The 26,823-nt window shown below is 51.1% G+C and overlaps 1 protein-coding gene across 1 annotated transcript in view; it reads left to right on the top strand.

Moving 5' to 3' along the window:
• Nucleotides 1-3,848: 3,848 nt before the first annotated feature.
• The window catches only part of ERBB4 (erb-b2 receptor tyrosine kinase 4), a 300,889-nt gene continuing 277,914 nt past the window's right edge, over nucleotides 3,849-26,823 (top strand). The window contains exons 1-2 of the mRNA XM_085299544.1: nucleotides 3,849-3,981; nucleotides 4,435-4,586. Of these exons, the coding sequence (XP_085155670.1) occupies nucleotides 3,849-3,981; nucleotides 4,435-4,586 (285 nt within the window). The remainder of the gene's footprint in view (nucleotides 3,982-4,434; nucleotides 4,587-26,823) is intronic.

Below are 26,823 nucleotides of genomic sequence, written 5' to 3' on the forward strand. Positions count from 1 at the left end.
GAGCTATGTGCGTTTCTCCTTACCCGAAGAAGCCAGGTACTGGAAGCGGAGACCACCGAGGTCCCTCCTAGGTTACATCTATTAATCGCCGCTTTGGTTACCTTCCTCCCCGGGAACTAAATCGCGAGCGTGAAAGACGTTTCGGGAAAGTGTTTCCTCCCGCCGGGGCGGGCAGCGGCTCRGGGCGCCTCCGTCTCGAGGGCGTCCCCCCGGCTCGGAGGCTTATCCGCCGCCTCCCGAGCGGAGCGAGCGCTTCCAGCTTCGCAGCGAGACCTCRAGGAGAGCCAGATGATGGAGCAGATGGCAGATGACTAATTTGGCAAAGTTAGATGAGTGGAAATTGTTTGCTTTAATTGCTTGTCAAGTCCGGTACCTATGTTATAGTTAAGGACCAACTATTTACCCTCAAAACAGGACAAAACGAGGAAAGAAAGCATGTGTGCGCGCCTATGTGTATGGTTGTGAAGGGTAGGGAGAAAAGGGGGAGGAGAGAGATCCAGAGAAAACAACTTTATACATGGCATTGGGGGGGGGAAAAAGGTTGGCAAAGTCTGTTGTTGTAATTCCTGCTTTAGTTTTGGTGGTAGCCGCGTAATCTAGATCCTGCAGTACGCTTGCACTTCTTGTTCTCTCTAGTTGCAGTAGCCTCTACCCGAGAGAACCAGAGGAGAAGCAGCGCTGGAAACATTAACGTAAAACCCCAYGGTGACGATGGCTTGAGGTGGTCGGTGCGGGCAGTTACGCTTGAAATGGCGCGGCATAAATCGAGTCCGCGTTTCGTACCAACCGAAAAACGGCATCAAACGTGAGCGCTACGTCGCTGAAATAAGCTGTGTAGATTTTGGAGAGCTTAGTGCGAGGACTGGGTCCTGTCAGCCCGGGAAAGTGCATAATCCTCCTTGATGAAGATGCAATCACTGTCAATATTTACTGTGGCTGTTGGTTTTCTTCTGCTTAGAAGATGGGGAAAGATCTTTCTTTCGCAGATCCCATCTGTTGGGTCTCTGGTGYGGGTGGGACTACCTGGATAAAATGCGTCCCTGTGGGTTTTCTAGGAGCACTGGGGAGTTTTTGGTGAAGCCATGTGAAAATAGAAATTGGGTGGTCAGTGAGGACATTTCAGGAGCTTAATCCCTTTGGTCCTCAGTGCCATCAGCCCTCAAGGAGTAGAGACCTTGCACCTATGCTAGACCTGGCTATGCGATGTCCACTGGTCCCAGCTGTGTCATGGTTGGCTGGTCTTCTCCCAGCCTGGCCAGGCTGTACTCCATGTCGCACCAGGTGGTTTGATGGCGTGCAACTGGACTCTTAGGAGATAATGATTTTTCTAGTGCAGAACAGACCTTATGGAAGGAAAACACTCGTGGTGGCTGAGCTTTTGGTTAGGAATACAGAGGAAGGCGTGCTCTCCTTTGCAAAGGCGGAAGCATCTCTCACCTAGAGGGGAAAAAAAAATCCTCTGGTTGGAAAACACTCCCCCAAACCAGTGGGGTTAAAGGAAAATTGATGGGTGACCTGAAACTGTGGGTTTTTGCCCTCTCACGGGTAACATCCGCAAGTGTGGCGAGTCCCCCCCCTCAATGGGGACGTGCCTAGTTGTGAGCAGGTTCAGAGGTTTTCCCGCTCGTTTGAGGAGAGCCGTAAAATAATGAAAGGATTGAAGCTATTTGCCCCTTCTCGTGCGCGTGCATACGTGGAGCGGCGGGCACCCAGGAACTGAGCGGCGACTGCTTCGAAATCGCTGGTAATTAGCGGTTCCTTAAGGGCCTCAAGTATTATCGCCCTCAYGTTTGGGGGTCTTGATCGCTAATGAGCCTCTGCAGTTATTAATAAGCTGCAAGGGCGCCTTGTCCCCGTTTGGTTTCACGTGCTTTGGGGTTAAGCTGAACGGGACTGAGACGGTCGCGTTTAGTGCGTCCTGAGCACCTCCAAAAATAGGTGAGTCCCGAGGGGAGYGGAAGGAAAAACTAAATGAGTTTCCCCTCCTTGCAAAAGTTAGATCGTTCTTTGAGCTGGGAGAATTAAGAAATCAATTAGAAATATAAGAAGCAGAATTATATCGAGTCAAACGTGATTTTTTTTTTTAATTGAAACTGTGGATTTATCGTTAAGGTAGGGCAAAAGAATAGGGTAGAAAGCAGCGGCTAGAGGACGTTTCTTGAAGTGCCTCCGCTGCTTCCTGCCTTTGAGCAAGCGCCTGAACAATTTGGCTTTGTTATGAAAAAGGAGGAAAAAAAAAGTCAATGGAAAATTAACTTCAAAGTCACGTGCGTGAATATTGATGGGGAAGGTAAATCCAATACGGGCAATCGTTACCGCCCTAATTGGCGCCGTTAGGAGCTGGAGCTGCGCGCTGTGAGTAAAGAGCCGGTTGCAAGTAAATAACYGAACCTGAAGTTTGGGTGAGCGGGTGACGCCTAAAATAAGGCCGYGAGGGGAGGCCACTCGCGCCCACGCCCCGGAGAGCTGGGAGGAGAAACGGCCGAGGTTTCCGTCTCCGCTCCCGTTGCCGCTGGCTGAACTCCTCCGCGCGGAAGGACGCGTTAGGCTCGAAGAGCTCGAGAGGAAACTTTCGGAACAGGGACCTTCGGACGGGACCTCGAGAAGAGGCGATAGTCTTCATCTTAAAATCCGAAGGAACAAAATCACTTCTGAGCGTTTCCAGTAGCCTAACGAGTATACTTGAAACGTTCAAACGCAGTAAGATCTTTGAAAGTTTAATTTTATCAAGCCGTGGAACTCATAAATTATATCCCTTAAGCTCTTTCCAAAACCAGACCGGATGCGTATGGGGCAAAGCGATCTCTCCGTACTGCCTTTCCACCTTCGGTCTATGCCGTTTAGCTGCTGGGCGCAAGAAAAAATGAAAATACCTGACAAAATGTGACGAAACCAGCCCCTGCTATCCCTGCCTGATGGGGAACTGCTCGAGAGGAATGGATTTTGTTTGCTGTTTTTAGGGCAGAGGGAGTTTTCTCGGGAGAAAACCTTGTGTTTTCCCAGTTCCCTGGGCTGTTTGAAGCGCAGGTCTCCTTGCCGCAACTGACTGCTGTACGACAAATGAGACCTGCAGCGGGGAACGGAACTGAGAATTATTTCCTGTCTCTGAAAAGAGAAAAATAAATAAAAAGGAGACTAGAGTAAGGAAGCAGTGAATAATAGTAGCACTGAAAAACCTCGTTACTTTTGCTGTATTTAAAAAAGGGATGGTGTCTTTCAAGAGAGCGTATTTTGGCCAATTCTGCTGGTTTTGCCTCCAGTCATGGGGAGTTTTGTGTTGATCTAATCCAAGAGCAGGAATGACTCCAGAAGTGGGATTCTGGTCTGGCTCATGTTTTGCATAATATAATGCCTGTTCCAAAAATCGGTATATATTCTGATTTATTTGCCCGCAGATGAGAGCAGCTGACGAGCTGCTGGTGAGAAAATTCTTGACCTCATGCTTGAAAATCTAAGCAGCGTTGCTATTACGACAGGGAGAAAGATGCAGGGAAAAAATGCAGTTGGAAAATGCTGCTTCTGTGTATCTCTTCGTAATTCACCTTTGTCATTGCTTGATGCACGGCAGTCTAATAGACTCAGCAGAGCCGTAATTCTGGAGTAGCTTCGAACTGGTCTTGAGAATCGAACTGAATGCTATGTGGTTGAAGGGTATCTTCAGAGAACTGGCTGCACTAAAATGTCATTTCCTAACTCATCTGGCACGTCTCCACRGTACGTTCATCAGATCAGAGTTGGACTTCTGGGAAGACGATACGGTGTTTTTTTGCAATTGTCTTGATCCAGTTTTGGTGTGCACCAGGTTAGAGAGAGCTGAGAAGGGATGGAAGGAAGGAGGAGGGTGAGCCATGTTGGATGTGAGCCTGTTGGTCAGGTGGTTTTTGACTTTCCTGGCAGACCTGTATAGACATAAGCAAAATAGGAAACGTGTTGGACTGGACGAGTTAGCGCCAGTGTGCGAGTCTCTCCGGTTGTACAGCTGTTGGTCTGTGACTAGCACATCTCTAGTCCGTGCCTGCTTCTGCTGTTGGCGGAACTAGCGCGGGCTTCACCGAGACCCGGTTTTGGCCCATAAAGTGCTGGGATCATCTAGTTGGGCGTTTTGCCTGTATTTTTGCCATTTCAGTCTTTCTGCATTTTCTGCGGTAGATACCAGCACTTTGTCCCCCTTGATAAATTTTGTTTAAACTGCTGGGATAATCGCAGGCTATATTTCTACCTCAGCACCTTGAGGGCTGATATTAAAGCAAATTGTGATGTTTCTGTTGTTTTATTATTATTATTTATTTTTTATATCTTTTTTTTTGGTGCAGAGCCCTATCCAGTGGTGACTACGTGATTCCTGTTACGATTCCCTGTTATCCCTGGATACAAATCTTCCCTCCCTCCTTGCTCCTGCGCCCTCCTGACTCTTTCTCCTCTGGTTTCTTGCAGTGTGTGCTGGCACCGAGAACAAGCTGAGCTCCCTGTCCGACCTGGAGCAGCAGTATCGGGCGCTGCGCAAGTACTATGAGAACTGCGAGGTAGTTATGGGCAACCTGGAAATCACCAGCATCGAGCACAACCGAGACCTCTCCTTCCTGCGGGTAAGCCGCTGCCTTTTTCCTTCACGTTTTCTGCGTTTATGGGAATAGCCACAAATGGAGAACGGCAGGTCCTTCTCCATGGGTGCCTGTGGCCTGCAATATCAGAGGACAAAAAAAAAAAGTCACAGGTGTGCAAAGGGCAGCGAYGGCGCTAGGGCAGATGATCTGCGTACGTGTCGCTTAGGTTTATCCGGGACTCGTGGCAGAGAGCTGTGTTACCGCGTGGCGAGGTGACACCTCGTGGGTCTCTGCTGCTCCGTGTTGCCAGCAGGCGCGGAGCTGCGAGGGTTGGCTTTAGAAAGGTCAGACTGGTGCTCTCGTGGTTTCGACGAGCGGATCCTAAAGAAGTGCTATATATGGACCGGCTCATAAAATAACACAAGTGGGTAACTCCGGGCAAAATTTGTGGACGGCTGATTTTTAATACGTAAACAAAGCAGCGATTACTGAACGAATGGAAAACCCTCTCCGTTTGCAAGCCTGGAGTTAGGACTCTAACYGATAATCTTCAGCTCGCGGAGGTCTGTGATAGATCGAGGCCTTCCTGCCGTTGGGGTGGTGCGCTCCTTCGAGGCCACCTTCCACGAGAAYGTCGGGTTTCGTTGAAAAATCACGCTTTTGGCCTTTGCGTTTGCGAGGGAACCTGCGTGGTTTGYGTGTTACGGTAGCAGCTGCGGTGTGCGCAGGGAGGCGAGTGCCAGATTAATCCAAATTAACCCTGAGGCTGTTTGCTGTTCCAAAACCGATGCCATCTTGTGAGGCGCCGTTTCCGTTTCCAGAAGTTGGGCTTTGCATGGCAGCAGAAACCAGAACTTAGAACCCAATAAAGCAGAGATTTAGTTAATGTGATAGCAGTCATCAAAATAGAAAACCAGATGGRGGAGAATGTGTTCTTGGTGAGGCAAATAAATAAACGTAGATGTACTTTTGCTGATCATTTGGTGCTCGTGAGTTACRTGTTACTACTTGTTCTATTGCTTTAAAAGTGATTTCAAGGCCCAAACAAAGGTGAGAGATGGTGAAGATGTGGCGACCTCATCGTGCAACAGGATACTTTTCTGGCCTGCTGCCTTTTTTTTTGGCTTCGTCTGTGTCCGTGGCGATAATTGCCCTCTTTCTCCACCAAATGGACCAAACGCAGCTGATGGAGTCCCACCACTGCAAGCCTCTAAAAGAAGACCTGGTTTACTTTCGCGTAGCAGAAGTGGCAGTTTGCGTTGCGGGCTCGTTTGYGTTTCTTAGCGTCTCTATGTTCCCTTTTTCTAAGTGAAATACCCGATGAGCGTACCGCAGAAGAGTCCTCTGCGATCGCTCGCGTTGTGTTGAACGCCTTCGCTAAGCGAGAGCGAGCTCAGCTCAGCGCTCGGGCTTTTAGCAGCTCGCAGCCAGTAAACTGTCGTCTTGTCGCTGGGTTTTATTTATCCAATATAGCTGAGTTCTGTGAAAATCTGCCCAGCCAGCCTGTATTTATTTTGTGTGTGTGTGTATATATATGCATATATATCTATACACACACACACACACATATATATATATATGTATGTAACTTTTTTGCAGTCTTGCTTTTTCCCAGCTGGCAGCATTTTGGTGTTTGGCATGTGTGCATTGCCGGTGGCAGCAGGCACCAAGGTGAGAGGCGCCTGAGGTCGAGCAAACCCAGCGGCAGCTCTGCTCCGCGTGCCGCTTTTTGGGTCCGGCCGCAGCAAAATGGTTTTTAACGCTGTTTCCAAACCCAGCAGCTTTTTGTCTCCGACCAGCTAATACTTTTGCTAGTTCCCTGTAGGCAGTTGTTGACTCTGTTTTATCCTCCTCCCCTCCCTCTTGCTCCTTTTATTTTTATAGCTGCCCGGAGCTTTGCAATAGGCAGAATAACTCTGCTAGGAAGCTCGTTCCCCTTCCGCGCGCAGGGCTAAGCTCCTGTCTCTGAAATAAGCCCGTTCMGCTTGCGCAGCCTCTCTGTCCGCTCTTCCGCTTTCCCGAGCAAACCCCACGAGCGATGCAGAACCGGCGGCGAGCCCCAGGCCGCCTCGCAGCGTAATCTGGGCTTTGCTTTGAGGCTGATAGAAAGCGCAACTTAAAAACTGTGCGAGCTGCTGCTCTTCCGCTCGAGTTAAATTCTCGGCTCCTGCAAAACAAACACAGGAGTGAATTAATACGCAATTAATCCTCGAGCTGGGTTTGCCAAGCCATAACCAAATATATGTGTACACTAGCTATTGCCTCATTAATTTAGCAATTATTTTTGGTGGGTTTTGTATGAATGATATAGTTCGAAGTAACGGACAGTGTCTGTAAGACAARTGCGCTGCGTGGATGCAGGCTCCCTAGCAATTGCTGAAGGACAACTCTTGTTTTGCAGGGTTTTTTTTTTTGTGTGTGTGTGTAACCTCTAGGCTCCTCTTGATGCACCGGTTTGCCATGTGTCGGCGTAGGGGTGGACAGCCGTGGCYGGGGTGCGAGGGACAGCGGCAGAGGAGCGGGAGCATCGTCCTTCTGCTTTTCCTCGCGTCCCCTCTTCYTAGAGGCAGTGATTTGGGCTCTCGTGACTCGGGTAGGGAGCTGAGACCTTGTCCCTTAAGCAGGGCCACCTCTGCCTCCCTGGAGGACGTTGCTTTGCATTGGAAGGGGCCTTCTCCTGGTTTTYGGAACTGACCTCGGAGTCGCACGCTGCCGAAACGTCCCCACAGCGAATTAATCTATGTTTGAAAGCTAATAGCTGCAAATACGAAACGCTTCTCGGCGATGTGTTTCTCTGTCGTCTGCTTCTGCCGCTTCTCTCGTGTGTTTTTTAATTGCTGATTGGCTGGCTGTGTAATGCACGAGTTGTCACCCTGGTTTTCCCTGCTGAGCAGATGGGATTGACGGGTCCTTCCCCCGCCTCCCACCCGCCCCTCGCGGAGACCTGGGCCGGGTCCCAGCCCGGAGGTGCGTTTCCCCCCGCCATCTCCTGCGGGTTGCCAGCAGCCCAGTGTGCAGCTCGGGCGGTGGGTCTCCCTGCGTCYGAGGGAGGGCCCTTCAGCCGCGGCGCCTGCGTTGATGGCGTCAGTCGCGGAGGTTTGAAGTCCAGGCTGATTAAGGAGTCTCTTTAAATTGTCTTTTTAGCTTTTTGCTTTTAGTTCCCGTTGTCCCGCAYGTACCGTCCTTGCCAGTCGCCCAGGATGGCGCGTCTGATTCGTGTGCGTGCCAGCGATACAAACTCCTCGACGGCGTGGAGATAAAAGAGCTCTGACTTAAATTATTCAAAGTTACTCAAGCCCGCGCGCACGCTCGAGAGCGGTAACGTCCTCTTCGCKTGCTGCCGGGAGTTCTGGTGGTGTGGCCGCGGCGAAGGCGGCCCTTCCTCGCCCCGAGGAGCCCGTGGGGAGCGGCGGCGGGCGCCTGACGTTTCGCAGCCCCGCGCGCGCGTCTGTCAGCCGGGGAGCGGCGCTGGCGCCCGGCGCCGGCCTCCTCGCGGCTGCGGGCCGAGGCCAGGCCTTCTCCCGGTTCCGCCGCGTCTCTCGGAGCCCGCCCTGCGGCTGGCTCTCAGGGGCCGCCGAGACGCCCGCGAGACCCGCCGCGGAAGGTGTTTCGTTAGAGCGATTCCCCCCCGCTGCCGTTGAAGGGGTGCCAAGGGAGGTGGCGAGCGGGTTTTTTGTCTCGGCTCCGCAGGGCTCGGTCTGTGCCACCCCTTCCCCACCCSTCTCGCTGGGGGATGAGGAGGTGCAACAGGTCCCGGGGCTGAGAGGACGCTCCGGACGCTAGCTTCTCCTTCACCGCCGCTCCAGGTGGGACTCTGTCAAGGTTTGGCCGAGGTAACGTGGTGGATGGGCGCCAGCTGGCGAAGCTGCGGCCGGGGCAGCCTGTAGGGATATTAATGGTAGGGGAAGGCACGTTGAGGAACTTGGCAGTGTCTGCAATCGCCCCGTGAACGTCGCGAGCGTGTCTGGGGGCTTGAAACGCTCAGCGGTCTCTGAAGCGGACGTGTTCCCGCTCCGTGTTCAGGAAGCACCGGGGGTGGCCAGGGAAACCTTTTCTTCCTCCTGTCGGACTTTCCTCCCAGCCAGCTGCTGTGTACCTGCAAAATATGTAGGTTTAARCCAGAATGCAGAAGTTGCCGTGGTAGGTACTGTAAAAATGCTTGTAGTGGATGTAGATTATTATTATTAAAAATAGAACAGTGCAAACCTCCTTAATTAGGTATTGGTTTTTTTTAGAAGCTGATCTTCCCTCTAGGCAAATGAGACCAATTAGGCCTTCCCTTTCAACCGCCTTATGCTGTTAATGATCTTATCCTTGTAAATATAAACCTCTCCCTTCTCTCTGCTTTTGGAAATGCTGGCCTAACTGAAGTCTGACTGAATTAAACAACGGAGTAAAGTTAAATAACCAACAAAAACCTTTAGTTGCGAATGCTTTTAAAATAAAAATGGGTTTATTAAGTTATCAGGCAAATGAGCGGTTTTCTCCTAACCATAGGAAGAGGGGGGTTATTTACGTTTGGTGGGAATGGCGAGTGTCACGAGTTTTCTAGTTCAGTCTTAACGTTAACTGGGAGTGGGAATAGACTCCAGGGTTTTGCTCTGTTCATTGACGAGCTTTGCTCGGAGAAAACGTCATTTTTGGCGTTATTCAGGCCTTTTTGTTCACCCACCCTCCCAGATCTTTTTGAGGAACAGAGGTTGTTACTTGAAGTAACTATCTGGAGTTACTTCAAGGTGAGAGGCGCAGACAAGGTGTGGATGGGTACGGATATACACAACTGTTGGGAAGCGGTCTGCGTGTTGGAAAAGCGTTTTGCACGTTGCTTGGAGTGATGCTTCTGTGCTTTCCTGAGAACTTAAGGAATAAATTGCCATTTTTTTCACTCGTTTGGCTACGAGTGCCGAACCCTATGYGGCACGAAGTCGAGTGCTACTAACTTTGCAGATGATACGTGGCTACAAGTATGCYGGCTCCTCTAAATGAGGCGGCCTGAGATGCAGGATGCTCCTTCGAGGCCTTTTTGTACCAGCATTGGTAATTTATGGATGAGAAGATGCCTTGCATTTGGAACGTGACTTCTGAAAACAAAATCCCCCAAACCTGGATCTATCGATTTACATTCCAGAAAGGGCCAAAAGGCAGGGAGGAATGAAAGGAACGGCGAGGCATAATTCATCTCGCAGCTGTAAATCAAAAGCAACAATCCCGTGTAATACATACCTCAGGAACAGTAATGACAGTTCATCCTTCAAGAAATACTGTGCGGAGTGAAGGCATAAGAAAGGAAAATCTATATTGAATATCAGGAAATTAATGGCTGTCTCTGTAAAACCGTAGAATAACCTCTTCAGAGAGCAGAAGACATTAGCGGAGTCCTTTTAAAATCCGCTGAAGGATCAATTACAAAATAGATCTGTTGCAAGGAGCAGTCTTGATAAAGGTACGGAAAAACGCGACCTTGGGTCAGGTCTTGGGTTTCTGTCGTTTTTAAAAGGCCGTGCTTAGTTTCTCYGGAGGCTAGGGAATTCTTACAGTAAAGAAAGAAGAAAGAAAGCGTATTTCAACACGTGCCTTGAAAATAGCTGCTGCGGGCCTCTCCGCCGAAGGAGGCCGCAGGAAGGGAGAGCGCTGCGGGGAGACGAGGCGGTGTCTTTTYGCGGCTAATCGGGGCTGAAGTTTTGCTAGGTGAAGCAGCTGGCGATTTTACAACGACTGCCGCCTGTAACTATTAGCGTCACTGTGAAGAGCCTAAAACTGACAGCTCCTTAAGCAATTAAAAAAAAAAACCCTGAGATTTTAATACAGCACCATGCAGTGAATTTATAGCTGATGCAGATGCTCCGTGGATCTGCTGCAGGCAGTGTCCGCTGCATCTTAGTTGCCAGGAGGATGAATCCTGTTGCGTTGGCTTAGCGGGAGCTTCCCAGAAGCAAAATAAGGAGGCCTTCATCTCTGATTTCGTAAAAGAGCTGCAAGTGAAGGCTTCTGTTGTTCCCTTCAACAAGYCTCTTCAGTTCGTTCCTCAAGACGCGTCTCCGAGTGGCACCACGGGGTTCTCGCGAGACGCGCAGGTCCCCCGACTGGTGGGGCTTTCCAGAGGCGGCGGKTCTTCGTAGCCCTCGTACTCGATGCGCGCCTGCTCTCGGGTCGTGGCAGCGCGTGGTCCTCTGGTGGGTCTCGTCTCCCACGTGCTCCAGTTCGGCAACAGCTTGGGCAAAACGCCTCTTTTTCGTTTAAGCCCCAGATTTCTAGAAATGYGTCTTTGGCCTTAATCACCATAACTTTCAGCAGCGCTCTCAGCTGTGCGGTGAGCGCGTACCGGTAACGGGAGCCGCGTGAGACCCGGCGGCTGCCGTCTGCCACGAAGTCTTGGCTGTTTCTTGGCCGTTGCCTATCTAGATGAGATTTATTAAGCGAGCCCCTAAAGGAGTTGTCCTGCCTCGCTCCTTCCCGCTATCGGCGTGAGCCGGTTTTGAGGTTCCCGTGGACCCCCCGCAAACTGACCGCGACACCTGGGGCTCCGTTTCTGCAAGCCTTCCTGGAGGCAGAAATCTGGGGGTCTCGGTCTCCTTTGGGGGAGAAGAAAAACAATTTTTGTGGGGTAACATAGGCAGTCAGCTGCTTYCCCCCCCCCGCCCAAGCAGAACAAAATTTCTGAAAGGTTTTGCTATGTGATAATTAAAATGTTTTGTTCATCTCAGAGTGAAAAAGTTCTTAATTTGCTTTAAATACTACACTCTGACCAAATGGCAAAACCRTAAGCATCTTGTCTTTTTTTTCTTGAGCGTATACATTTTTTTTAACCTTCCCACCCTTACCTGGAGTTACTTGCCAAATGCAAAATTAGTACTCAATTTACTCTGCTCAGCCAAAAATTGTTTTTCTTTTTTCTTTTTTTTCAAGGAATAAACTTACCARTGCAGAGTATTTTCTCTAACCTAATAAGGATAGCTTCCCCCCTCCCCCTCCCATGGCATTTTATCAAATCTGCCTCCTTTTTGCTGAGTTAAAACGTGGAAGAACCAAGCTACTCACAAGAACGCCGGTCAGCTCTTATTTCACTGAAAAGAGCTCTTCTCTTCGTGAGAAATATAATAAATGAAACAAAATGAAGACCCACAGATGTTGTAATAAAATTAGTAAATTTGTATATCATTGAACTTCATTGAAATTATTGTAAATGGTGCTGTTACATTGTTTAATTATGCGCAATTAGCACTGGAATTGCTGACTCCCTGCTGGAGCCTTTTCTCTTAGATTTACGCTAGGTCACGGTAGAGTATTTTTCTCATTACTGTCGTGGAGGCGCTAATTGAACTGGATCCCATCTCCCACCCTGGCTGGCTTTATCCATAGAAGAATAATTTATTTATGTACAAATAGTTGTTCTTTGCCATATTTAACCGAAGCCTGGAGCAGGTTTAATAGCGATGGCAGAATTTATAGTCCATTAAAGCGCTTTCTATCGGGAGTCGTCTGCGCAAGCTGTTTTGGGCGCGCGAAGCGGGGTTGAGATGGATCTAGTTTGGGCGAGTTTTGAAGATGCTTTTGCCGTGGCTGTTTCCTCTGGGCAAAGCGGCAGCCGGGTGGATGAGAAAGCTCTTCCAGGCAATTTTTCTTGGGGTGACCCAGCTATGCTGAAACACGGCGAGGGCCACTGAACCAAAAAACATAGTGTATAATTGTGATAGTTGTGTAATYTTATTCCCGCTTGGTAGCAAAGTTGCTGTACACCGGGCACGTATTAAAATCGCCTTGGGAAAGAGCAGCGTAGCCAACTGCCGCGTAGGAGCGAGGAGGATCTCCGGAGGCTCTTCCAGTCGATCGTCRTCTTTGCAAGATAAATACAGCCCGTCTGGGGAAGGGGATGAGCCGAAGCCATCGGGCAGCGCGGCGTGGGGCGTCTTTGGCTTGCCGCGCTGGAGAGCCCGTCGCCCCCGGGGCGCTCGGCGAGCGGAGCAAGCGAGCCCTGTGCCGGCTCGCTGGCGGGTGAGCGGGCAGGATGGGGATGCTCTTCTGGGTGTGGGTGGAAGGGGTTAAAACAGTCTCTGAAAGAAATTTGGAAGCTGCAAATGAGTTCATTGGCTCATTCTTGCAGCTTTTCCCTAAACCTTGGAGCCATTTGTTTAAACATTAATTCTAACATCTATTTTCCTGGGCTTTTTTTTTTTCTCCCCCTCCTAGTGGCTTAATTTCTATTCCTTGTCTGGTGTGTGTGAATTTTCCATGCCATCACAAGCCTAATTCTTCTCTATTTCAAATGAATATCATATAAATTAATTGCCATATGATTACCATGTAATTACATTGTGACTCATGACAGTTTAGACAAAGTATCATAGCTGCATCTTAAGAAATGATAAATGTTTGACTAATGTGTCAGAAAAATGTAAATATATTGTGATTATTGTGGCACTTTTAAGCACATTAATTCTCTCCTTAGTTTCTGCACGCTGTCAGTCATCCTGCAGCAAAAAGCAGTCAATCCGCATGCTGAGACTTATCCACCTATATCCAGCGGGGCAGTTGCCTGTTGCGTGCCCTCGGGGAGGTTTTCGCGAGAGAGGGCAGCAGGGCAGGTGCGTTGCCTCGGTCGAGAAGGTCTCACGCAGGACGCTTGAGAAGCGAGGAGCTTCCAAGTAAGCGTCTTGCTTAGTAAGTCTCATCATCTGAAGGAGCTTCAGATACCTTCTCCGGTGCCTGGCCACGCGTGTGCGGTTTCATTCCAGCTCTGCGTTGGGGCTTTCTCTTAGTTTGGGGGAAGGGGGAGGCCACGGTCCACGGCGGTGAAGCACCAGTGAATAGTAGGAGCAGTCTAGCTGCTGGTGCTTGCCAGGGCTTGGATGAGATGAGGCTTTGGCTGCCCCAAGGTAGTGCTTTCCAGCTGTGGTGGTGCCTGGAGACACCAATCGGTGAGAGGGGAGACCTGCTCTATTAAGTGATCAATAAGGGAAATTCTATTGTCAGTTGAATAYTAAGAGTATTTTTTGGCATATCTTGAGGGTAAGCATAGACAGGGAAAACTTTTTTTTTTAAATCAGGTGTCAAACTGACTTTATTGATGGTAAAAACATGTTTAATGATGAATTGCTTAAAATAGCCCTTTAAGTTACTGAGTTTTTCCAGCACAACTGAAAATTCCCACATCTGTGCCTGGGAAACCACTAAATGCCAGATAATAGATGGGGCTGTTTGGTTTGGGTTATGAATAGCTTCGCTACTGATCTTGTCTTATCGCTTAGGATGAAGTGTCTTAGGAAGACGGCAAGATTAGAGAAGAGCGCTTGGCTGCTTCTTTCTGGGCTTAAAATGCCACAAAGTCGGGCCAGGTAGAGCTATGTGGACCTGCGGCGATGCAGAGAGCTTTGTGCATCCACAGGTGGCCCCGGGGAGCAGGGCTGGAGGCATCTCCYGAGCTTGCCGCGTCCTCCTCTGCACGCGAGCGGCTGCTGCCCTGTGCTTGGCCTCCTCTTTGCAATATGCTCTTGAGATGTTTACCAAGTATTTAAAGGGGTTTTCTGGGCAATTTTGGAGTCGGACAGCTCAGTCCGGACCTAGTTATTGTTTGAATGTGGACCGTACTTGATGCTGATGGATACTTGATACCGAGGGATGTATTGCTGCCTGGATCAATAGGCAGACCCGCTGTTTGGGCTCATCCGACTAAATTAACCAGCCGTCAATCGCGGTGATTCACTGAACKGAGCCTCTGGCACGGGGTCCTGAGCTTGTTTAAGGTCCTGTAGCAAGACTAGTAGCTGTCRACAGCCACTAAGCAGGCAAATTTGTTTAAAAAAAGTGAACTCTGTGGAGTTTGTGGAAAGGGGATGGGGAAGGGAGGTCCTGCTGGTGAGCTTGCAAGCCTGAAAGGATTGGCTTTGCAACTGGGGATCCTCTCCCTTGATGACGAGGGACARCCTGAGTTATGACCCACCCGCCGGGACGCCCTTTAGAAGGGAGAGACCACAGCTAAAGCGGCGGTCGGGAGCCTCGTTTCAAAGCCGTGCRGCTGGAAACCGATGTACTTCTGCCTTCTGACCTCGCCTCTGGAGAAACTGTTCCCAAGCTGTAGCGGCGGTAAAGGAGCAAAATCAAATCGCCCTCGTTTGCCGAGGTGCGAGCTTCAAAAGCCTCGRCAGAACTCATTTAAACGTAAGCAGTATTGGAGGTGGGCCGTTTCTTTCCCCTTCTTCTCTTTTTATTAACTGGGGAAAGTAGGGGAGAAAGTAAATTGAGAGGCTCGCTTAATGCGACGCGTGACGTTAGAAATCGCCTTAGTAATGGAGCGCASGATCAGGCTGATTAAAGAGGTAGGATGGGAGCGCTCTGGGTACGCACCTAACGCGTGCTAAGTGTGCACAGCCCTTAAAAATAACTGRTAAACGTCCGGGAGATGAGAAGGAAACCGCGCATGCTTTCTTGACTCTTAAATGGAGAAGCTGGGGCTGCAGCGGTCTGGCGGCGGTTGCGGTGACCCAAATGGGAGCTTTCTTTTTGATTGAACGAGAAGGCGGCCTTAAGGCGTAGTGTGAGCATCCAAAGGCACAGTAATCTGGATACAGCCTAAARGGTCYGGTAAACGTGACGTATGGCTTCTCGAAGGTTTAAACAACATCCTGTGGCTGATCCCGCAGAGGTGCCTTCGCGGCCGTGCGTGGCAATGGTGGTTCGCGTGGGAAAGCAATGCTGAGAGATTGTTTTTGTGCATGCGTATCTTGCAAGCACTAAGGCAGCCGTAAGGAGGCTTCTCTGCCCTGCCCCGGAGGATCACGCGCCCCTGCAAACCTCTCGTTCGTGCYGTATCAGAAGCTGAGAACTGCTGAACTGCATGCTGAAGAAGYTGTGGTTTTCTATTTCTCCCCATGCAGCAGTGGACTAGGGGTTCTTCAAGCCTTGTTAGAAGATGCCACGTCTGCCCAATTGGTGTTTTTCCTGAAAACCTATGGGCGTGGGCTTGGCGTGTTTTGCCAGCGCGAAGGCAGAAACAGCTGTTTTGATCTCGGAGCTGCTGAGAATGGGAAAYGCTTTTCCAGCCAGCTCTGCTCGCGTTACGTTGCGCTAGSACGGCGGCCCTAGCRYGSTGTGAAAACGCGGGGGAAAGTCTGYAAYAGTTCAGTAGGATATGCAASGTTTGTTTTTATTAACGTTGCTATTAGCTGGTGTGGTGCAAGACACTTATTTCCTAGTATGGACAAACCCCTGAACTGAATAGCGAAGAACAAGGAACAAATTCAGATACGTGAGGTGTTCTTTTTGTGTACCTCTTCACACTAAATTTGAGTTTGGTCCAGAGCGTGCAGCTACACGTTTTTACGTTGTTACTTAAGCCGACGTGTTTTCCGGATGGCCGTTTTTCACCGTAACGTATTCCCGCCTGCTCAGGCGTTGTTTCGGTGGAGGTTTTGTTGCTGTTCTCCCTCGGACAGGAGCGGCGAGCAGGGTTTTACTACCTCCGTTGTCTCCGCGAAAGSCCGTGCGCTGGTGGCGAAGGCAGCGTTTCCCCCCCTACTTCTTGGGGAGAGAGTTTAGCGTTTCAGATGCTTCCTGGTGCTCTGTGATCCCAGGCAGCGCCCGTCCGCTCTTGGGTTTCTGCTGCGAGGTTTTCAATTAYGGGTACATCGCTGCTACGTGCTGCTTGAGAACCGCTCTTCAGCCTGGGAGGGCAGATTAGGGCCCGCTGTTTGGCYGGGGAGCGACGCGGCAGGTTCGGGTAGGTGCCGAACTCCTTGCTGTTAGCTGTGGTGAGCGGAGCGCTTTGCTTACGAGGTTGCCCCCAAAGCCCTACTCCCTTAACGCGAGCGGGACGCTGCCTCGGCGATCCCGGGCAAAGTGGGGAGCCRAAGCTCGGAGGGGCCGGGGTGAAGGCGGCTCGGGTGTCCTCTGAGCCCGAGGTGGCCTCCGACCTTGGCTAGTCTACTCAGAGGCCAACGTCACATCTAGACCGCTGCAGCACAACACGTGAGGGGCCATCTGCCCCAGCCCAAAGTGTTGTTTTTGCGAACCCAGGAGGAGTTTGCTTAAGGCAGGATGCCGCACGTTGAACAGGGGGGCCCCCCACCGAAGAGGTGCCCGACAGCTGCTGCTGCTGCTCTCTCTGAGCAGCCTGTAGCCTGGAGGAGCAGGGAACGCTTCTGCTTGGAGTTGACAGGGGCGTGGGCACGTGACTGGGGCCTGGCCATCTCGTGGAAACGGTGTTGAGTGCTCTGCAAACGGGGAGTGAAAGCTGCGCTATGGAAGTCCCCCTGGATGGGGAGCGGTGGCAGCTGGGGCTTTGCGGAGCGTCTCCGCTGCCAGGGCAGGGACGAGCTGATCAGGTTCAGGCCCTGGGCCTTGCAGAATTGCCTTTTTCTTTTCTTTTCTTTTCTTTTTTTTTCTTTTTTTCTTTTTTAACAGCTATTCAGCTGTATCAGATATTGGGGGTTGCTCCACTCCCTGGTGAGAAGAGTCACGGAAGAGCATAGGTGCCTGGGTCAAGAAGATTGACATTTTGCCTGACTTGTTCTTGTGTGCTGTATAAGTGATGAGATTTCAGATGAAAATGATGAGTGCTGCAGCAACTGTTGGATGTTCCCTGAAAAAATTCCTTTTGCATAGCAGACCGAAGATCCCACTTTTTCCCACACGCCATGACTTGTTTATTGAGAAGAGTTCCACAGAGAAGAAATAAACAGGGTCCCCATAGACAGCATGGCCTATTTCTTCTACTTCTCAGTTACAATTTACAGTAAAAGATAGAAACCATCTCAGCACTGCCCATCTTGTGTTTTATTTTTTTTCCCCTGGGAAGAGCCTCTGTATGCATCTGTACAGCATTTAAAACTATTTACTTAATCTTTGAATTACTGTAGCATGGCCCTTTGGTCACGTCTGACCACAGCCCTTGTCAAAGAAATGATTGCAGTTACAAGTTACAATTTAAAAAAAAAAAAAAAAAAAAAAAAATTTCTTTTAAGGAAAAAAAACCCTTCTTGAGGTGGCCACCAGGATTGCAGAAGGGAATGATCTATTTCAAATTACTTGGTTTACAAATTAACTGTTCTGAGCGGCGCGGTGTTGAGATGAGCCTTGGCCGTTGCGGGTAGGCTCGGTATGGGCTAGTCACGGCGTGAAAATGCGGAGGGCTCTCGTAATTCTCGTTCCTGGAGCCGTGGGCCCCCCTGCTCCAGGGCCTGCTCCAGGCGTCCTAAGCCAGCGTCTGCTCTTCCCTCTCCATCTCTTGCTTCCCGTGGCCCATGTTTCTATGGTCTTCATACCCTAGTTTTTTATTAGTGCTTTGAAAAATCTATTTTAAAAAAAATTTTACCAAGCAAAGTGCCCAAGTTGACTTGAAAAGCTCTTTTTCTCCCCAAAACCGTACTGAGCGTGGGTCCAGATGATGGAATAGCGTGGGAAACACGTGTTTTGATGCTTTTTCTTTTTGAACGCTGAGTTTTCAGACTGCTCGTGCTTAAGCTCCTCAGCTTCCGCACCTGGTATGTTATTTTTGTTTTCATTTTTTTAAAGTGTCCTGCAGAAAACTAAATCCACATGAGGATGATCTGTGAGWGTGTGGGGTGTTTTGGTGGTTTTTTTTCTTTTCTTTTTTTTTTCTTTCCCCTCCCCTTCTTGCTGCTTTCCAAGGCCAGAAGACATCTGGCTGCTGCTAGCGCGCGTTACCAAGTCGCATCCTTCTAACCCTYCTCGTGGTTTCATCCGTGCAGTGCTCCCCCGCTGAGCCTGAAGCAACGTGGGGAAAGGAACAGTACGGGCACCGAGCGATGGCCAGCCCGTCCTGGCTGGCGGGCGAGCGCTGAGCTGGCGTCAGGGTTTTTTTTCCCCCTCCCATCTCTTCAGGTTTAATGCAGCAGAACTGTAGTGATAAAAACCAAACTTTTTTTTTTTTTTAAAAAAAAATTTGCCTTCTTGTTAGCATCATTCTATGATGTGATGGCAAGTATTTTAAAGGAGCAATTAATAATTTGTTTATTTTTTGCGCAAATATTTCTGTGCCCTTTTCCTATTCTTGGCGGYTTTGGGGAAGAAAGAAAAAAAAAGTTTTAACTCGAGAGGATAGAAGTTTAAACTACTTGAAACAAAGTATCTTCTGAGACCTTAACTACCATACACTCTTGGAATTTTAAATTTAATTGTTTGAATAAAGTATATGAAGTCTTTTTTTTTTTTTTAATGGAGAGAAAAACAACCTCTGAAGCAAACCCGAGAAAAAGAAGATAATAGCGCTTGGAAAGCAACCTCTTGGCAAAGAGGAACAAGAGCAGTGGAATAATTTAATTGCTCATCAGCTAATTATACGGTATTATAATGTTAATGTGTCTTCCTCATGACAATGTAATAGGTATAGATTGGAGCGTATGAAAAAGAAAGTGTTGATGCAGTAATTATAAGTAAGAGCAGAGCTGTTAGAGTAATTATAACGCTTCATCAGGTAATTAACGTATTGTTCAACTTGAGACGGAGAACAAAGAGCRCAGAAGTTAAATATTGAAGGACGTGCCTCGCGCGCTCCGGGGCGGCCTTCCTCCGCTCGCTGCGCACGGCGACGCTCCCCATCGATACTGTGATTTTCTTATTTCCTCTTGCATCTTTTATTGAGCTGTCAGCATGCATGCAGCAAAAAAAAAAATAAAATAAAAAGCCGCTGGCAGCTCTGATGCAGGCAGGGGCTGCGAGGACAGGCTAGCTCTGCGCGCGCCCGGGGAGCCGCGGTTCCTCCGGGAAAATCGGCGCAAATCCGGCACCTACGTCTTTGGAAAAGCTCGGAGCGCCTTGTTATTGAAAGGGAACTGTAACGAAACGTGTGGCACGCGATAAATTAGAGGAGAAGCAGTGAAATGGCTGCTTTAACGGTGGGTTAAAATCAGTGTCTACCTCCCTGGGGCCAGGATGGATGGACCGTTTCCAAGGGTTTGTTGTTTTTTTTTTTAAAAAACACACACACATTTTGTGTACTTTTGTGCTCTTCTGCTTYGAAAGCTCTTCAGGAAGAGGTACCAGCAGTGTCTACTGGAACGGAGGTGGGTGGAGAAGCGCAGCGCTGACAGCAGCGGGTGCCATCTGGGCGGGCTTAAAAAAGAAGGAAGGGAAGGAAGGAGGAAAAAAAAATAGTTAAGGGATGCAACACTTGCGTGCAGACTTGCAAGGCCTGATCCCACAGCCCGACCTGGCTGCTTTAATGCAGCCTTGCTGTAGAGGTGAGCACGGTAACCCACGGCGGTATCTCCCCATGCTGCTGCTTATATTTCTGGAAGGAAATACCTTAGCTGCAGATCCCCGAGCAGAGCCAAAATTCTGGATGATGAAGGGTATAAGGTAAACTCAAATACTGCAAAAGCTGACATATCCGCCCTTTAATTTCTGTAGACCATTTGAATGTGTAGGCCTGAGGTGAAGAGCAGAAAACAAATTGCTCAGGCAGTATCCAGTAAGGTACAGCCATCATGTGACTACTAATAATTTTTTTCTTTTTTTTTTCTTTTTTACGCAAGATGCACGTCTTTCACAAACGCAGTTAATGTATTTTACAGCAGTCAGCGCAAATCGCCTGTTTGCATATTGCATACCCCCTTCACATCTGATTAGCGCAAAATTTCATTTGTGCTAATAAGCCTACGGCACATTTTTCTTGACGCGTTAATCTACCGTTTAACCGTATTCAGGCGTGAAAAGCAAGTTGTTTGGGTTTGCTTTGCTGAGGTCTGCTGTCGTACAATAAACAAGGTGGTSCGGACCGTTGACGCGGAAGACTAGGTGCCTGGGAGAGGTTGCCTCTGCTGCTGGAGGTGCCTTCCGTAGGGGCACCGGCGTCGCGGGAGCCGCAACGGGGGCGAGCGCGCGCCTTGGGGCTACGGCGTTCGGGTAGGAGCAACGCGGCGATCTCGATTGCCTGATCTTGGAAGAGTCCGAGGCCGCGCGCAGCTTGGTTGCGGTAGCTTTGGAAGCGCCAACGGGAGTTTCCTGCGACGCGGAGCCGCCGCGGGGGCTGTTTTCCCGGTTTATGCCGAATAGCGCCCTCGATCGTACCTGTGAAATCGCTTTGATTCAGGACGTCGTCGTCTTTGCTYTGCAAAAAAATCAAGAGCGTATGCTCTTAATTGAAGCTAACGTTTTATTACCCCTATACGCGCCATAAAACGTACCGGGCTGATTTTTCACTGGGTAAATCGTCACGCGGCTCTGTTCGTTTTAGCAGCTCTCTGCCGGTTTACACCCGCTGAGGATGCAGCCTGGACCTCCTCCGAGTCAGATGGGTGGGAGAGCGCCCGCAGGACCTCGGCTGTCAGTAAAAAGCCGATGTTAGCAATTTTCATCAGGCAGCGTGGAAATTAATTAGCCCAATTTTATGGAAATTAGCTCATTATAAATAATTTTAGCTGGCCCATTCACAAAGCACTTTTCACATTTGGAAAAGGAAAAAAATAAAAAGGAAAAAGCAGAGCTCTGTGAATTGGGTACCAAAAAAACTCTTTTTTTCCCCCCCATTCCACTTTCTAAAAACAAATGGATCTGAGCAGCTGTGCCATTTGCAGGGGAGGGGCAGCACCCACAGATTGAGCCTCCAGACTTCGCTTTCCCACTCGGTGCCGAAAAGAGCAACAGCGAGCGATTTGTTAGGCTGGCTATTGTTCGCGACTGCAGATGTCCTTGCRTCTCCTGAGCTTGCATATTCTGCCGTCGCCTAGGACGAGGTGGCGGGGAGAAAAGAGATGGGGTGCCAGGGCCTCGTAGGAGCTAAAACGATCGGTCGCCAGCATGCGGTTTTGCTGCGGAGGCAATTACGCGTGCAGCAAACCCTGAGAGCAGGTCCGTGTGCTCTGCCCTCTGCTCTCCCTTGGGCATCTCTGGGCTCTAAGGCCTCGTCTTGAGGAGCAGAAAGGGATACGTGAGCRCCCAGCGGTCCCGCAAGGTGCCCGACGCAGCTTTGGGAGCTGCCGTGTGCGCCTCGAGCCGTGCGAGTTGCCCCAAAGGCCCAGGTTGGGTGAGCGGGAAGCTGCTGTGTTTTCATCCCGGTGTTTTCTCCGAATCTTTTGGTTCTGCGTAAGACCTGGCACGAGCTGTATCTCCCCTTTCAGTACTTTTGCTAAAGAGATTTTTAATACAATCTGGTTTTAGACTAGTCGTGAAGCGCACGGGTCCGTGCAAGATCAGGAGCTCCTTCAGCCCATGATCGGTCTCAGCTTTGTCACTTCTCTTTGGAGTTATCGGGATTTGCTGATCTCCAAGGTGACCGGAAATTTCTCTGGACCTCTTTTTTTTTTTTTTTTTTTTTTATTTATTATTTTTCCCCCTGACTTAAGAAGCCTCTGCCTCTCTCTCTCACGCAGCCATTTTTTTTCCAGCCTGCATTGAGTGTCTGAGTCCAAAAAATCCCCTCTCTTTCCAGAAGCAGTACCCTTTAGCCCCAATTACGTATTTCTCTCAGATGCCTATGGGCTTCTTTTTTTTTTTTTTTGGCAGGACTCCTGTCTTCCCTTGCTTTCCTGAGGCATTGCCATTCTTAACCTCTGGAAAGATGCTGGGGGCGGCGGGAAATCATTTTATTTGGAGTGCAATGTGTCCTTTGAAAGAGCTGAATCTACTGCTGTCATCTTCAGCAGTTGACACGTTTCTTTATAGGCTTCCTCATCCCTCTTTGCTGCTTTGACAGAGGTATAATGGAGCAAAAATTGTGTTACGGAAATCTGTAAGTAATAAAAACAGGGAGAGCTTGGTGAGCGGCCCTGGAGCTGGGCACGGACGCTTCCAGCAGCCCCGTTTCCAGGCAGATGGGCCTCTACGCGTGTCGAGGCGCACGCTGGTCCCYGCATCCTGGTGCCAGCAGCACGTTGGCTGCCAGCGGGCAAGTCTTGTACAAAAACCCTCAAAAAAGAGCGATGTGGCCTCCTAGCAGTGCAAACCGACCTTCGCTCTTGGACCTGGTGGCTTTGGCTGCTTTGAACCCTCTTTGCTCTGTGGGAGATTTGGGGTGGATGCGTCAGAGCGGGGCCTTCACGGCTTTGGGGYGCGCGAGAAAGACGCGGCGTCCGTCTAGGGGGTCCCCAGGAGCGCAACGGTCGGTGAGAAACGCCCGTAAGCGGCAGGTTTCTCCACGTTGGCTTGTTTCTTCCTCCCCCGGCCCGCTCCTGGCCCCGAGCGCCTTTCCATTGGCACCGAGAGGATGACAAACGTCCGTCTGCCTTCCCGGCTTGCCGCGATGCTCCCTGGCCCGCGGCCAGCCCTGGTGGCTTTGGGCTCCTGGCCCGTACGGAAATGAGCTATTTGTGCCGCTTCTCGAGGGGTGACCCGGCACGGCCACTTAATTCCTCGATGGCGGGGTGAAATCGCCGCCGCCTTAGGGARCGAGCGGAGCATCCCAAGAGATTTATTCCTTCGCACGTTCTGCGCGCCTTCTCCTGCCTCGGTACCTCTCTGGCACTAGCAACTGTCCAGCTGGCGCGTCTACGGGATCTCCTTCCCCTAGGGTCCCCCTCTTTGGCATCTGGCGTTACTTATTTCACGGGCAGGCAGCTAGGATTCACGGCGGATGAAAGAAATTGCCTAAAAACGAGGAGYCTGTAAGCGGGGGTTGACGCTCAAGAGCCGGATCCCCGTTGGGATTTGGTCCTCCTCGGTGGGACTCGGCAGGGATTCAGGCGTCCGTGCGGACCGTGCGGCTGGATGACCCTCCGAACAGCCTCTCCGCYGCAAAACGTTTGCGAGAGTATTTTGCAGAACTGCCGCCTCTTTTGCAGCGGCAGCTGGTTTCCGCGGCAGCCGGGCTGGCRGGAGGGCTGCGGGAAAACGCCGCGCGGCGGTTTTGCGACGGGATCCGTGCGCGATCGGTTTGGCCGGGATAAGGCAGCCGGTAAATTTGAGAAAACTAGTGCAAGAGTACGCTGCAGGTGTGATCCCTGGGGGGCTTTAAACGCTGCKGGCTGACTTTTCTCACCACGTCAGCCCTCGTGCCCGCGCGCGACTGTGCGATGTTTTAAGAAGCAATCACTTGTATAATTTATGTTTTCCTTTTTTTAAAAAAAAAAATAAAAAAAAGCTAGTTAAAAGGAATTGTGCTGCAGAAGATGCCAGATTGTTTTAAAACATTAAATTAAAAACATTGGAGCCGCGAGAATGTTTTGGAGGTGAGAAAAAGCTTCCTGGCAAGTGACGAGATCTGAATTATTACTCCTCCAGAATTTGCTTCAACAGCTACTGTAAACAGCTACTAATCAGGCTCCCTCGGTGTTTAGCGATATCTGTGGATTGCTTTTAATTAGATTGGCAGCTCTTTGTTAATTCTGTAACGCCTGTTTGCTTCTAAGTTAGAGCGTTCGGGTGCCGCGGGTTGGTCGGTTGAACCTTCTCCGCGCGGTTCGAGCCGGCGGGCGCTCGGGCGGGTCGTCCTCGTCGCTGGAGGGGTCCGCGGGAAGCGGAGCACGGGCTGCTTTTCGGACGCCCCGGCGCCAAAAAATCCCGCCAGCGCTCGGGCGTCTCGCGAGCTTTCTGCGGGTAGTTGTTCGAGAGCAACGGGTTTGCATCGTGCCAAAGAAGCAGGGGGAGGAAAAGTGACTCGCGGGAGACTTCAAGCCTGGTGTTCGCTGGCCCTGCGCTGGACTTTGCGCGAGCAGCAGCCCGCTTCGGCGGCAGCGCCTGCCTCGCCGGGCAGCCGGTGCTTTAGCGTCGAGGAACGGGTTGGATCGGCGTCGGCGATTCAGGTGCTGAAGCCGCAAGAGCTGGGTCGGGTCTCTTAAGGTTGGAGGTTGCGTTTCATTCGTTCCCCCACCCCTTTCTTTCTGTYTTTTTGCAGCGCAGGATCGTTTCTCTGCAATAATAAGTGATTATCGCTAATCTGGGTCTTTTCTTTTTAAGGTTTTTGTTGATTTACCTTGATTCGGGTCTGTTGCTCGTGGTTATTATGGATTTTAGCCCGCTTCCCGCAGGCTAGCGGAGCTCTTCCTCTGCGGAGCCGTTTCTGCCTGATTATCCGAGGGCGCCCCGATGCGATCCTGATGAAAAGGAGGTGGGGGGGCTTGTAAATTGGAAAAACGAACATTAAAACCCTCCTCCCCCCGCCTGSCCCGAGCTCTGCACGAGGAGAGTATTCGGCGGTTAGGAGACGTCGCCTCCGGGCTCGCGCGGTGAGGCCGGGCGGGCGCTATCGCAGGCGCGAGCGGGCTCCGCGCGTTGAGCGACCCCTCGACTCCCTCCGGCGCTCGTCCGTGCCCGCGCTCTTCTCCCGGCGCCCTCGTGCAGCTGTTTTGGCTCTTCCTGGGGTCTTCCGTCTGGCGTCGCCGCCTTTCATCGCGCTGCACCTCAGCCCTTCTCGATCCCAAAGCCGATGGCAAAAACGGACCGAGCTTTCTCACGCTGCGGCTAGCGTTTGGTTCAAAGGCCGYTTGAAGCTCGAGGGAGGAGATGGCAACTTTTCCTGAGCTGGTTCGTCCATAAACCCAAAGGAGGGTTGTTCTTCCTTTTTAAAAACGTTACTACGAGCCAAAGCGAGAACATCATCCTCTGGCTGGAGAGCTTGGACTCTTCCACTAGCAACGAGCAGAAAATACCTCGGGGTCTGTAACTGTTCGTGCGGCGATGGCGCGGTCCAAGGAGCCCGACGCAACGCCTTGCAGCGGCAATTCGAGAGCCCTTCTYGCCCGGAAAGCCTCGGCGCGGAGCTTCTGCGTGCTGGCGGTGGGTGGTGGTGGTCCTCCTCCTCCTCCTTCTCCTCCTCCTCCTCCTCGAGGAGAGGAGCTGCCTGCCTCGTAAGCCAGCGCGGTTATTCGGCAGCAGCCGGGCCAAAGCGAGAAGGCGCGGGGCTGAGMGCGGCGGCGTTACGTTGAAGGATGGGGACGGCAGAGAGCGGCCCGGGYGCGGACGTGCGTGCCCCCTCCCGCGTGCGGAGACTGCCTGCAAGGCAACAGTAATAGTCYGATTTAAACCGCTAAATGCAATTAAATCCCGAGGTAAGCCTGAGAGATGCGACCTGACATCCTGCCTTTGACTCATCCTGGTTTTTTTTTGTGCTTTGGTATCGGAGCAAACGCCGCCGCAACGGATCGCGCGCTCCCCGGAGCGCCCCGGAAGAACCGGGGTGAATCGAGGACGGCGCGTCTGGCTCGGTTCTCGGGCTCGGCCGCCGATTTTATTTGCGTAACGCGTGCTGACGTTTGTCAGCTGAGTACGCGTCGAGCGCGACTGTGAAAACAGCAGGTTTTGGCTCCGTTGGATCGACGTGCGGCGCGAGGAGGWGCTCGTGCTCCTGTGCAGCCCCAGGCTTGAGGGAGGTGAACCCGCGGGAGCGCTAACCCGGGGCGAAAACCGGCCTCCGAGGYGGGCGGCTCTGCCCGGCAGCACTGCCGCTTCTGAGAGCGGAGCCCCAGCCTTTCCAAAGGCCCGGAAACGTTTCACCAGCCCCGGTCCCCCCGTTGTTTTTGAGTTATTCTGCCCTGCGGCACACGCCCGGGGGTCGGGAGAAGCGTGGGCGCTTTGCCCAGCTCCGTAGCTTGGCCCTGCCAAGTCCACACTCCCCTGCTCTTCCCTTGCTGCTTCCGCAGTCGCCTGCCATTTAAGACACGAATTAATTTTTCCCCGCTTTTTTAGATGCTTCGAGGACTTTCTCCGCCTTCAGTGCTAGCTTTCGTCACTAAGAAACCAACCTTGGCCCGACCTAACCCGTCCAGTCCAGCTCCTCTTGCRGGCGAGGAGCTCTGGGTGAAAGCCTCCAAACCTGCAATCCTGCCTCGGTTCTCCTCCCGCTTTTAAAACTCCCCTACGCAGCGACACCGGCAGACAAACTCCCTCGGCAACGGGACGCTCGAGTGGTTTTTTCCCTAGCTGACTGCGCTGTTTGCTTCATCCTTAAGCTCTCCTTATGCTTCTTGCAGCGTTTTCCCGCTGCTTTTCTGTTGCCTTTGAATTTGACTGCAAGTCCTCCAAGGGAGAGACTTTCTCTTTGGCCTGGGCTGATGTTGCTCCCAGCCCTTGCTGCAGTGCCGGTAATAAATAGCCTTCAGGAGAAATTGAGGATGCAGAAGCRGACTGTGATGGAGCTGGCTTGTTGTCTGCACCTGTCAAAGACACTGGCTCTATTCGAAAGCGTCGGAAGTATATCAAAGACGGCTTGCGAAGAGCTGCTGCGACAGCCGCTCAGATGCGGGAGGCCGGGGTCCTGCAGGCAGGCGTCTGAAACGTGGGGTTTTCTCTGACCTTTGGAGCTCTCTGAGGCTCAACCAGCGCTCGCGTGACACAGCCGTCGTCAAATTTCCGAAGACGAAGCTCACCCCTTGCGCAAAACCAGCATCTCGCA

Source organism: Rhea americana, unplaced genomic scaffold (assembly GCF_003343005.1).
Source record: "Rhea americana isolate MKP2758 unplaced genomic scaffold, rheAme1 scaffold_15, whole genome shotgun sequence".
NCBI classification, from domain to species: domain Eukaryota; kingdom Metazoa; phylum Chordata; class Aves; order Rheiformes; family Rheidae; genus Rhea; species Rhea americana.